Genomic DNA, 13,602 nt, shown 5'->3' with positions numbered 1-13,602 from the left:
TTCATACCCACTTTGAATAATCGTATATGATAATGATGAAATAAAACCCTCTACCATGAATAGATATCTCACTGAACCCCACATGTCTACATTAACATATTCAAAAGGTCTATCAAACACATGTTTACCAATGTCAAACTTCAACTTAGGAGACTTTCTCGATACAAAGGGATCATAGAACTCCAAATTCTCCATCTTATAAAGACAAATGAAGAATTACAAGTGATGATAGGGAGAAGTATTGTTGGTCGTAGACAAGTGATGATAGGGAGAAGTATTGTTGGTCGTAGACCTCCCATTGAGTGGACCTATAGAACGAAGAAGAAGCCCATACAATTATGTAAATGGGACAATTAATCTATCAGGAATTGTGAGCAAACTAGGAAACACCATATAAGAAATCATGAATGTTGCTCTTCTAGCAAACTTTTTACCTCGACTCCAACACTCGCAAACTCCTAGCAATTTTGTACTCTTTCATTTTTGTATTTTTGTTCCTTTGTTCTTGCATCTCTTTCCGGTACATTTCCCTCGAGATCATCATAAAAAAATTGGCTATTTTTAGAACAATCTTTACAAACCAACTGTATCATGTAATCTAAGAGGTGATTCGACTAATTTTTAATTTAAAATTAAATAAAATATCAAGCCTCTATTGCAAAAAAAAGTTCATTTAAAGTTCACACGTAAATGACATGAATTAAAAAAGACCATTTTAGTATTTCGATTAACCAACAAAATATGCATATAGGCGACAGTGCTAATCACAATCCATGCCCATAACTTGACAAGCCTCTGACTGCCATTTCAGTTTCAGGCAAATCATACTGTTACAGTATCTACATAAAGGCCTTATTCATATGATAAAACAGAAAAGGAAAGTGAACAAATGAGAATGCTAGTTTCATTAGCCTCTCCAGTTGTCTTTCTTCTTCCTTATCTCTCCTAATGCTTCAACAGGTGACTTGCAGCCCACCTTCTCCTGCAAATTTTCACAGTTTAAGAAAAGCTTCAGCTTCAACCTTTGTAAGTCACTGTATTTTTTATCCAAGAAAAAAACATAAAAACTGCACAAATAACAGCTTCTATTCTAACTAAATATGTTAGAATTTCAGATGGATTGTAGAAAGCACCAATAAACTCCTGAAAAACTTTCTGATTATACATTTCATTCTACCCTCTAATCAACAGGCAATAATATATTTGTTTCACACTTTGAAGAGGGGGTGGAGAGGTGACAAACCTGGATCTCAGGTAGATCAACCCTCATAAAGGGATTGGTCTCCAACTCATCCTCAATGGTTGAGGGAACTGTTGCTTGACCAGCTTGTCTCTGATTCTGAGCCCAGGTTAATTTCTGTTGTGTCCTCGAATTGTCTGGCTCGAGTGTCAGAGCAAATTGCAAGTTCTTCACTGAGTACTGGAGAAAAACAACTTCACACTCTTATAAGTGATTAATATATATAAGTGAAAAAAGCATATAAGAAATAAGCCACTGAGAATTTAGGCTTTTCTAGGCCAAAAATAAAACAATCTAAAATTTCTCCCTCCTCACCTTATGCCTCGAAGTTGCATTTTTTACTTATGTAAGACATAAGTCTTGCAAGATAAACAGAAGTGCACGACCAATTCCAAACAAACGAGTTCTTATGAACAGTCATTACAGATTATCAAAAGCAATTCACTTCTTCACAAATCATAACTTTACATCTGAGTAGCTGAATCTCGTATATTTAAAAACCAGTTATATTTTATTTTTTAGAAGAAACATAGAATTGTGTTCTAATGAATGAAGGATTTATTGATTTACTTGCTCAAGGGTTACTGTGGCAGAACGCTACCTCCTAACCCAAAATATAATTTGTCAATCTAGGCACTTAATGGACAAACACAGACTCTAGCATAACAAAAGGTTAGGAAACAGTATTCATGAATGCCTAATGCCCTAACTTCAGCAAAAAAAATTGTTACAAGAATTGAGTATCAGTTCGTTTTCAACTTTTTATTCCAGTATATTCATATCAGGTTGACTAGTAATTGGTGTGCATTTCCCATACTACACAGTTTTTACATAATATTAACCTGTGTGAACTGGACCAAGAAGATTAGTTTGGATTATTTTCAACTTTTAAATATTTACATCATTCCCCAACCCCCTTTCTCCATCAATCCAATTAAAAGTATTTACCAGGTAATCATGCATGAACTAACTATTTAAGAAGTCCTTTGGATCAATCCCATTCATCATTTAAATTATAAGAAGATCAATCATTATTGACACTGCCTATATGGATAAGCAAAATTCCCCATAATAATTTGTTTCAGTGTGGAGGGTGGGATTTACCTCATGGCCACAGTATACTCGAGTTGTCTTTGGTAATGAAGCTAGTGTTACATTGAGAGACTGATACATCTGTTCAGCAGTTCCCTCAAAAAATTTCCCACAACTAGCAATAAACTGTAAACCAGCAATAAGACAGCAAATGTAGAGATTTGAAAGAAGAGCCTCTCCAAATTCATATACATGAAAGTTTTAAAGGGAGAGCCAAATACAAATCACATACCTTGACTTCAAGCACTTGCGACAACTTTAAGAATAAGTTTACTACATGTTTTCCAAAATAACTACTTTTTTTCTGATATGATAAAGATGGATCAGTCAACTTACCAGTGTATCTCCAGTAAAAACAGCCGGATGCTCATCCTCTTTGCCAGTAACATAGTAACTTATGTGGCCTTGTGTGTGACTGAACAAGTTACAAATATTGCCTATGTTAACAAGGGAGGTAAATATGTCTAGAAAAAGCGAGAGTCGAGGTTGAATCACTACAGCAAACATCAAGAAATACTAAAAGAATGCCAAATATCAACAACTGATAATGCAGCAATAAAAAATTAACAATAAAATAAGAAGGCCAATGAAGCATGGCAATGCCTTCTTGGTATATTTTCACACAAGTTGGCACATCATTTTTTTTAATCGTCAGATAAGCAGGATTAAAACCCTCTTACAGGGGATGAGAACAATTGGAAAAAGTTCAGCAAGCACTACAAAATTGATTCTTCTATGCAGACTTTTCTGGCAAGAGAAATACATTACAAAAAAGTTGTAGCTGTGGGTGTCAAAGACTATAGGACAATATTCACCCAGACCACCTAAGAATTTTTGGTATTCAAACATTATACTTGGTACTAACAACTGCTAAACAAGTTTATGACCTGTTCAAACCTGTTTCAGTTCAAGTTAGAACCTTTTGGATACAAAACGCTAGAAGTTTTTTTGAGAACTTCTTCAAAAATAAACTTCATATTTCCTGTAGGAAAGTTCTCCAAAGCACTTCTAAGTTGTGTTCAACCAGACTAATTTAATTTCACTTGAAAAGGTTAAAATTTGGTATCTGGTTAAATGAAATAAGAGGACACTTTCAAAAGATAGATAATACATAAACTAATTTTAATTTGTTAGAGAAGCTGAAATCATTTTAGTAATTTTAATTTGTTAGAGAAGCTTAAATCATTTTATCTTTCTATTTTCTTTTCTGATAAATTCATCCAAACATGACCCAACAGTTACTGTTCCAATCCATACTCTACAGTGTAGTGAACTAATGGAAACACTTGAAAAGTTGAGTTAGCAATAACATAGCATAGCATACCAAGGTGTATGAAGGGCCAATATAGTGACGTCAGCTCCAAGAGAGACCTTATCACCGTTTTCAACCTTGTCAGTGCAGCCCTTCACGTTATCGATGGAACCACCATAGACCTTGATTCCAGGCACCAGTTGCTTTATCTTCTCGTTTCCACCAGCATGATCCCTGTCACACAATAATAAACGGTAAAACAAAACATCATAGGGAACATGTCAGAAAAACACAAAAACATCATAGTACACCATACCAGTGATGGTGGGTGGTGAGGACGAGTTTGAGGGTGAGGCCATGCGAGTTGGCAGCCTCAAGAATCTTCTCCGGCTCGACGGGGTCCACCGCCGCCGCTTCCTTGGTGCTCTCATCCACGATCCTGCGCCACCCAGATTCGTTCAGCAAAATCTAAGAGACAAATGAATGGATGAATGTTGGATTAGATTCATACAGATAAGAATAATTGTCTTCGAGACATGGTATGTGTTGGATTTTCATCTTTCCCTTTACGATTCAAACACAGTTCAGAAATCCAATTTTGTTCTCGGGTATCTAGCGGTGACGGATTTATAAATGGACTGAAATTTTCATTTTTATAATGTTTAGATATACTTTATCATATCATAAAATGAATCATTCAATTTCATTTCTTTTGCTAAAACAGTATTTATTTATCTTTAAAGGGATTTATGTTTAATATCACAAACATTATATTAATGAAAGATGTTTCAGAATATTTTTTGCAACATTTGGTATCCAGGTTCTATTGGGATCAACCTCTACATACTTTGAACAGTTTAACTTGAGAAGTACCGTTTAGTTTCTTAGTTTCATGAAACTATTCCCATGAATTATCTAAGCAACATACCCATAAAATGATAACTTACAACCTTCATTAAAGATTAGCTTGTTAAGCAAATTGTAAGCATGGATTAACAAGAAGATTGTGTCTAAGCAAAATCTGTTCCAAAATAATATAAATAGGTTGTCATGGGAGAGTCAAAAGTTAGGTTCAATAGTATTTATAACTCGTAAAATATCTTATACTTGTTTGAGTGTTGAGTATTTTTGCAGATATTTTTTCTCTTTACTCATCGAGACCTAAAGGAAGTAGTATGTAAAAAGAATTGTGGCTTACTTGGACTAATTTTGACATTGTAAGAACATTTTTGCCGCTCATCGTGGGACCAAGTAAAATTTCAAGAAAACCACATGGTTGCTACACGAGGGATGACGAGTGCTAGAAGACCCCTATGGAAAGAACAAAAGACAATCACTCAGATACTATTATGACAATGTTGATAGAGCTCCAAAAAGAACTAGAAACTGTAAAGAGAAAGAGTTATGAAGAAATAGATGTCCTAAAATATGAAAACACTCACATGAAGAAGAAGCTTAGGACCAAGGAAATATTCCCAATTGACTCCTCAATTGAGCATGGGGAACTGGTCGGATCAAGCCAACTAGCTCCCTCGAAAATCTAAGAAGTTAATATCTTCAGGGCAACAGAAGAACGATAATCATTCTCCTCCCACACACTTTAAAGCGTCATTAAGGCGACATCCCTTCACTAAAGGAATCACGAAAACATCCCTCCCTACCAATTGGAAGAGCCTAGATTCTTGAAAAATATGATGGAACCACCGACTCTGACGAGCACATAGATGTCTACATTAGACAAGTCATCTTGTACACTTCAGATGACACGATTTTAAGTCTTGTCTTTCCCATATTACTTAAAGAAGTTGCTTTGAGTTAGTTTACTCGACTACCACCCTTATCGATATGTTGTTTTGACACATTTGTAGCAAAGTCCGGTCCTAGTTCGTGACAAGTTGTCTCCATCATCTTACATCGATAGTTTTAGTGAATCTTTACGAGCCTTTGTAAAGCTCTTCGAAAAGGTTCCCTCAACATACAAAACCTTACTCCAAATGTAACAATGCATCACATGGTCAATGCCTTGAGATTAGTGCCTTTCTCAAATAGTTTGTGCAAGAACTCGCCAAAAAATCTTGATGAATTACAACAACATACCATCAAGTTCATGTTATTAGAGTAATTGAAAGACTTTCAAAAGCAAATGAGGGTTGAGGCTACATCTAAGAAGAAACATCAAGATAAAAGGACTTCCTCGTCTGACCGAACAACCCATAAGACTCTTGGAACCATCATGAGGCTCAAGATTCGTACACTACACACCACTAAACACCAACAAAGGCTGCCTACTAGAAGAGGCCGTGAAAGTTGAGTTACTGCCAACGTCGAAAAGGTTCTTACACCAACCAACGACAATCAAAATAAGCATTGTCATTACAATTATAACTATGGTCATAACACCAAGGATTGTGTTGCCTTGACAGATAAAATAGAAGAGCTAATCCAAGTCATGCATCTCCATTGGTTTGTGCAAAGGAACGTCGACTGAGGCCCTAGGGAGACCAGGCAACCGAGAGGTTTCAAAAGGGATCCATTGGTACATCACGAGGGCAAAAAAGGGAGGTGCAAAGAAACACATCTACGAGGGGTTACCATTGTCAGGGGGTTCGTCGGGGGCAAGGCATCATCTTCAACTCGGAAGAGGCACCTTCGAATTGTGCAATTCATCCACATGTTGGTTAGGCTTTGTCACATCCCTTCTATTTCTTGTTGACGTTACTCATCCTCACATTGAGAGTGAGCCTCGTTTAAGGCCTTTACTTGGCTACCTAATGAAGCGTTGGCATTCATGGCAGTCTGAAGGGAGTGTCCTAAGTCAATGAACTCTTTCTTCAATTTTTCAACCTCAACATTGGAGCCACCTTTCCAACCTACTCACTCAACCTCTTACATAATGAGATGGTTTGAGCAATTAGCTCCACAAAGACATCAACTAATTCATTTGAAGAAGTTGACCGATACAACTCTCGTTTGGAGCTAAGGATAACTTCTCAAAAAATTTCATGTGGTGTCGGAAAAACCCTGGGAAGAGGAGTAGATGAAACCCCCAAGACCATGCCAGGTTAATGGACTTTATTTATGTGACATTTTAGAATTGTTTAAGTTTAACTATTGAAACTCATGTCTAAGTCAAAGGTCCAGAATCATATGCATATGGTTTTTGTGATAAAAAAAAATTCTATGCAAAATTCTTTTGTCAAATGTGATTTTAACGTGAAATTCACCAATGTCAATTTGGGTGAGAAGGAACAACATCCAATTTAAGGACATTGAATTCTTTCACTTAATCCTGAAAGTGCTTGATAATGGTCACTTATATAGCGAGATCAACAAAACAATGATCAAAATAAAACTTAAAGAGATTATATAGCGAGATCAACAAAACGATGATCAAAATAAAACTTAAAGAGATGTCTCTTCCAAAGGACATTCTTATTACACACATTTTGCAGCATCATGACATAAACTTTATTGTCAAAACATATCTCACCTTAGCGTAGTCAAATTGGTTTAATGAAATATCATTTAAAAAAATTTAAATATCATTAATGTTAATTGTGTCTAACTACGTGATAGAATCAATTAGGATCATCAACATTTCAACGATGAAGACCCTCCAATTGGTGATGTCGATGTTGGAGTTATTCGACCAATTTGGCTACGTGGAAGATCAACTACATTTTATAATAATTTTTGTTCATTTTTTTTTTATTTATTTCAACTTCAATTTATATATATTTTTTGCATTAAATTATTTACGAAACTGCATACATTAATGGTATCAAATAACAAACAATTATTTTACACCTAAATATCTAACTTGTATGCTTTGTTTGGATTAAATGATGGATTTGAAGGAGTGGAAAAAGATAGATTTGAAGAAAAGTGAGGTTGTTTGAATTAAGATAAAGAGAGTGGAAGTGAAGAGAAAATTTATAAAATTTTGTGAATGATGTGATAGATGTAATTGAATTATAAATTTTGAAAATTTAGATTAAAAAAAATAAATTAAAATAAAATTATTATAAAACCTTAATAAATAAATAAAATAATATTTCAAATATAAAGTATACTAAATAAATGATCAAAATTTAATTTAATTTACTTTTTATTTTAATTGATTTATTTATTTAACATTAAATATATATTAATAAAATATTAAATGTATTTTATTATGAATTTAATCATTTATTATTTTAAAATAAAAGAATAAATATTATTATATTTATTCATTGTGATGGTTAGTTATGGTTAATCGCATTAAAAATCAAGTTTCTGGACACAAAATCAAGTTTCTTTGCCATTAAAAGAATAAAGTCTGACAATAAATTTTATTTCGATTTTCGTAATTTTATATCTCAGTTTTTTCAACTTTCTTCACCTTTCTTCACTCTTTAACTTTCCATCATTGAAAACTAATAGAGAGAGAATTTTACTCAATGAAAATGATATGTATTAAAATATTTTTTAACATTGAATCAAATTTCTTCATTGATACAATGACACTTTGATATTTTTTTTAAATATATCAATTCATTTTTTTTTATCTTATCACATGAATCAAATTATTCACAATTTTTTTATTCTATTTCTTTTAACTCAAATAATTACACTTTTAATTGTATTTTTCGTTATTTCTTTCTTCTTTTTTACTCTATTCCCACTTCTTATTCCAAACCCACAAGCTTAATAAATAAATAAAATACATTCACTTTTCTAAAAGAAAAAAAAACACTTTGATTAATGAAAATTGTATTTGAGTCTTAAATCAATCTAAAACCAATTTTTTAAACCTATTTAATACTCACCTTTTTAGTTTTAGAGTTCGTAAATCTGGAATGCTTCATCTTTTAAATTTAGTAAATAAAATAAAATGTTTTATTTCATAACAAAATAATAAAATGTTTTGCGATAAAAAAAAAACAACAATTTATCACTTTACAACTCGCTAGAGACTCTTTCTTCCTACACCTCCATACCTTCTTGTGCTACCCCATACTAAATATGAAAATACCATTTTATTCTTTTTTTCCACTCCTTGGATTTGAAATAATTAGCCTATGGATTATGTAATCTGGATAAATTCCGGATTACATAATTCGGAAGTCAATTTCATATTTAGAAAAGACTTTCAGATTACGTAATCCGGAAGCTAATAACACATATGAAAAAAAGACTTCTGGATTACATAATCCGAAAGCTAATCTTATGTATAGAAAAGACTTCCGGATTATGTAATCCAGAAGCTAATCACAAAAGACTTCCAGATTACATAATCCGGAAGCTAATTTTGAATCTAAAAAAAGACTTCCAGACTATGTAATCCGAAATATTAAAAAGGATATTTTTGGAATGAGAAAAATTTATGGGGGTGGTACAAGAAGGTATGGAGGTGCAGGAAGAAGCAGCCCTCGCTAGAACAATTTGGGCCCAAAACAAAGCCCGTCTCGTAAACAGGCAAAAAGCCCTACGCAACTGCCTCTATATAAACAACTTTTTCTAGGGTTTGGGTTTGCGTAGAGAGCGTCAACCTTAACGCGTTTGGAGCAGATAGAGACGTAGCCATGGGGAGAAGTAAGCTCCATCCTCCTTGTCCTCTTCGCTATTTTTTTTTTTTTTTTTTCAATTTCGATTCTTCTATGTTGTATTGTTTTATGGAGTTTTTTTTTTTTTTTGTTGAATCTATATTCCTCTGGTTCTCGTGAACTGTTTCCTCTTTTATTTAAATTTATCTCGATTTCGGAAAATGAGTTGTTAGATATGATTTATTTTCCTGTTGCTGTGATCACTGTTGATGAAAAGTTAGATGACTGTTTTTATTGATTTTACTTTGTTCATTGTAAGAGTGTTTTTGTGCTGTGCCAATTATATATTCTAAGTTTTGATTTTTTTTAGTATTAATATTCATTATGAATGTATGTTATTCTTTTCAAAATTTCAATCTCATATGCTTTTTAACGAGCTGGTTCAGATTTAATGTTATATTTTTAGTTATAAATTTTGTTGCATTAATACTTATTACCAGTAATGCTTTACTATTTGGAATTACAATTACAATATATAACGTTTTGGAATGAACTGGCCCATATTTTGTGTGTGATTGTAATTACGAATGGTGTTTGATTTAGGGCCTGCAAGGTGTTATAGGCAAATTAAAAATAAGCCATACCCCAAGTCCCGTTTCTGTCGTGGTGTTCCTGATCCCAAGATCAGAATTTACGATGTTGGCATGAAGAAGAAAGGTGTGGATGAGTTTCCTTTCTGTGTCCATCTAGTTAGTTGGGAGAAGGAAAATGTGTCGAGTGAGGCATTGGAAGCTGCCCGCATTGCTTGCAACAAGTACATGGCAAAGTTTGCTGGAAAGGATGCTTTCCACTTGAGAGTTAGGGTTCACCCATTCCACGTTCTTAGGATCAACAAGATGCTTTCATGTGCTGGAGCTGATAGGCTCCAAACTGGAATGAGAGGTGCTTTTGGAAAGCCACAGGGTACTTGTGCTAGAGTGGCTATCGGGCAGGTCCTCCTTTCTGTCCGATGCAAGGACAGCAACAGCCATCATGCACAGGAGGCTCTTCGCCGTGCCAAGTTCAAATTCCCTGGTCGTCAAAAGATTATTGTTAGTAGGAAATGGTATGTATTTGCTCTTTTGGCAGATGAGTAATTAATTTTCCGCATATCAGTTGTGGATTTTCTCTATTTTATTAACAGCCTTTTTTTCATGTGTGTTTAATTTTGGTTATTATTGTTTGAAATGCTTGCGCAGGGGCTTCACCAAGTTTAGCCGTTCTGATTATCTGAAGTTCAAGTCAGACAACAGAATTCTTGCTGATGGTGTAAATGCAAAGGTAATGTGAAAGATAGCGCAATTCAATCTTGTTATATATATTCTGCCATCTAAGTTTATTCAATAGGTACTTTAGTTGTGTTAATTGTAATTATTTAAGCTCATCAATTTCTGTATTGTTCTTGTAGCTTCTTGGGAACCATGGACCATTGGCCAACCGGCAGCCTGGAAGAGCTTTCCTTGAGAGTGCTACTGCTTAAGTCTGTGTCTGTTATATCAAGTGTTAGAGATTGAATTTTAGTGGTTTTGAAAGATTTAGTCTGTTATTTTATCAGTACATTCCATTAAACTAGTTGAGTTAATTTTGTTTTTGTAGAACTTTTTGTACTGGTTATTTTATTAATGCAAAATTTTGTTATGATATTTTATGCCTCCTTTTTTTGTTGGTATTTGATTTTCCGTCAGCTTCATAGACGATACACCTGGTATTTTTTTATTAGCGAGATTGATAGCACTGCCGGTGTATCACTTGAACGTGAATGATATGTTCTATTGATGTGCCAGCTTGCCATAAATTAGACGACACCCTTGTCTTAGGAGCAAGGTGGTGTTTGAGCTGTGTACTGATTGGTATCTACTTCGTCGTGTTGTTGCATGGCTAAGTAATATTCCAGAGTAGCGAATTCTATCAGGCTCTTTTGCTAAGTAGTCTCTCTCTTGATTAGACTGGATCGTGTCGTTCATTGTGAAGCCATGCAATTTTCCTTATGTATAGATCAGTCAATGAGGATCTTTGATAAAGGAAAGAGGGATCCAGGAAAAGTATGGAAAGAAACTTATAATATGGTTATGGGAGGTTATTAATTTTATGCAATAAACAGGTAATTTTGTTCAAAACACTAATTGTGAGTCTTGGAATTTACATTCTGATCCTTGAAGTTACAATGAATGCTTTGCAATTGGAATTAGTGTCATGTAGCAATAGTTTCTTCAAGCATGTATCCACATCCAATTGTGATGTTTTGGTTTTTGTTTACCATCCAAAGAAAAGAATAACCTCAGTATTATTTACTACTGAACCTCAACAATTTTGAAATGAATACCCTTATTTACTACTGAACCTCAACAATTTTGAAATCAATAGTAATTTTGGAAATTCGAAAGTTGATTGGGTGAAGGTAAAAAATCATTGGTACAGTGAGCCTTAGAGAGGAAAGAGGAGTGAGTTTGTTTTACTAAGATACATTCTAGAAAAATAATTCAAAATCCAAAATCTGAATATATATTTTAGAAACAATATCTGGAATTAAAAAATGTGTTTTTAAAATTTAAATCTAAAAATGAAAAGAAAATCTGAAATTGAAATACATTGTGAAAAATAATTTTTAGAATTTAAATGTGTTCTGGAAATCTAAATTTGGAATTGTAGTATGGAAAAATGTTTTAGAAGTATCTTTTTATCCACACCGTAGGTTCATTTAGGCATTGTTTGGATACAGATGATTACTATTCACCTAGATTGAAAATAAAAAACACTTTATGTTTGCATATAGGAGATTGTGGTTATTAGAGAGTGAAAAGATAAAGAAAGTGAAGAATGACTCTTTGTTGGCTTGTGAAGATTTGGTGAGAAAGTTTTGACTTTTACCATATTACCCTTCGTCTATTATCCCTATGTGCCATAACAGGGTCATGCAATGCAAATAGTTGCTCTGCATGAGATTTGCTCGCATCCCATTTGCAAAACACATATTTGTAAAAGGTTCTTCAATTGTGGTGGTTACTTCAACTATGATGGATGATGAGTTAATAGAGTAATAAATATGAGAGGGGACAGGAGGTGAGTTATGTGTTTTGAGTTGAAGGAAGACCTTAGAGGTGGTTGGAGGTGCGTAGTTGTCAGAGGTGTGCAGTAGTAGTAGTAGATTTAATCCTTCACATTCCAAATCCGTTAAAATGTAGAAAATCACGGTGTCGACAACAGAACCACCAACAACCATTATGAACCACAATCGTCCACCTAGCACCACTAGCGGCACCACCAGTAGAGAAATCGTCCACTGACCACCACAACGAAATCGTCCACCGACCACCACCATCAACATAACACCACCACGAACAAAATCTCACCCACACCTTGGTACCAAAAACATTGGTTGCTAATTAGACACCAATTTAGAAACCATTTAACAATAATAGAAACTAATTTAGAAACTAAAACTTTTTTAGTCTCTAAAATGGTTTCTAATTTAGTCACTATAGCAACTAATTATTTTTTGTCTCTAAAAATTGGTTTCTATTTCATGATTTTCTTATAGTGGTAGTTGATGTTGATTTCAAACTAATTTCACAAATACAAGAGCAAATCAATTTGCAAACACAAGTAGCATCAATGACAATCCATTGCATGATTAAATATGGATTGAATTTGTTGCGTGTGTTAATCGAGACAAATAATGCTATACCGGAGTTTGTTCCACAAAAAGTGCGTCGTGGACAAGAATTGATGTCGTACTTGGTTCATAGTGAAAGATGTCGTGACATTATTTGCATGGGTCCGGAAGCATTTATTAATTTATGTCAACGAATAAGAGGAACGGGGATGGTTAAAGATGCATTTTTATCTATAGTTGAAGAACAAGTGGCTAAACTTTTATACATCATTGGTCATAACGTCAAGAATTGAAGTGTTTCGTTCTTCTTTCATCGATCCGGGAAAACAATATCTAGTCACTTTCATAATGTTTTGAAGGCAATATTGATATTGCATGAATTGTTCTTAATCCAACCAATTGGGACTGAAGTTGAACCTCATATCTTAAACAACAATCTATTTTTTTCCATACTTTATGGTATGAATATGAGAAACAATAGTTAAATATTTTATTCATGTCATATGCAATAAGTTATTTATAAATGTGAATTTGTTGTGTATTAGGATTGTTTAGGTGACATATACGACACTCACGTTCATGTTAAAGTTCCCCAAGCTGATGCTCCTCGTCTTCGTGGAAGAAAAGACTCGCCAATAATGCAAACGTATTTGTTGCTTGTGATTTTGACATGAAATTCACATATGTTTTTTTCGGGTGGGAAGGAACAATCTCTGATCCCAGGATATTGAAGGATGCGTTTGTACAAGAGGATCCATTGGTTATTCCAAAAGATTAGTTGAGTGTGTTTTCAAGTGCAATAAATATTCATTTGATCACATGACTTATAAGTAATAAGTGT

The 13,602-nt window shown here is 33.9% G+C and overlaps 2 protein-coding genes across 2 annotated transcripts; one reads left to right on the top strand and one right to left on the bottom strand.

Annotated features, from left to right (window-relative positions):
- Window positions 1–691: 691 nt before the first annotated feature.
- On the bottom strand, window positions 692–4,294 carry LOC137824240 (hydroxyacylglutathione hydrolase cytoplasmic-like). The gene is made up of 7 exons (XM_068629780.1): window positions 4,096–4,294; window positions 3,901–4,023; window positions 3,657–3,818; window positions 2,669–2,747; window positions 2,345–2,458; window positions 1,244–1,420; window positions 692–982 (listed from the first exon to the last, which is right to left on the bottom strand). The coding sequence occupies exons 1-7, from the start codon at window positions 4,140–4,142 to the stop codon at window positions 908–910; spliced, it is 777 nt and encodes a 258-aa protein (XP_068485881.1). The 5' UTR covers window positions 4,143–4,294; the 3' UTR covers window positions 692–907.
- Window positions 4,295–9,061: 4,767 nt separating this feature from the next.
- Window positions 9,062–10,791, top strand: LOC137824144 (large ribosomal subunit protein uL16-like). Its single transcript, XM_068629611.1, has 4 exons — window positions 9,062–9,158; window positions 9,713–10,214; window positions 10,348–10,429; window positions 10,557–10,791. The coding sequence occupies exons 1-4, from the start codon at window positions 9,149–9,151 to the stop codon at window positions 10,626–10,628; spliced, it is 666 nt and encodes a 221-aa protein (XP_068485712.1). The 5' UTR covers window positions 9,062–9,148; the 3' UTR covers window positions 10,629–10,791.
- Window positions 10,792–13,602: the final 2,811 nt, after the last annotated feature.

This window comes from Phaseolus vulgaris, chromosome 8 (assembly GCF_000499845.2).
Source record: "Phaseolus vulgaris cultivar G19833 chromosome 8, P. vulgaris v2.0, whole genome shotgun sequence".
NCBI lineage: Eukaryota > Viridiplantae > Streptophyta > Magnoliopsida > Fabales > Fabaceae > Phaseolus > Phaseolus vulgaris.
Note: the sequence above shows the minus strand (reverse complement) of the source record. Positions and strands in the feature narration are given on the sequence as shown.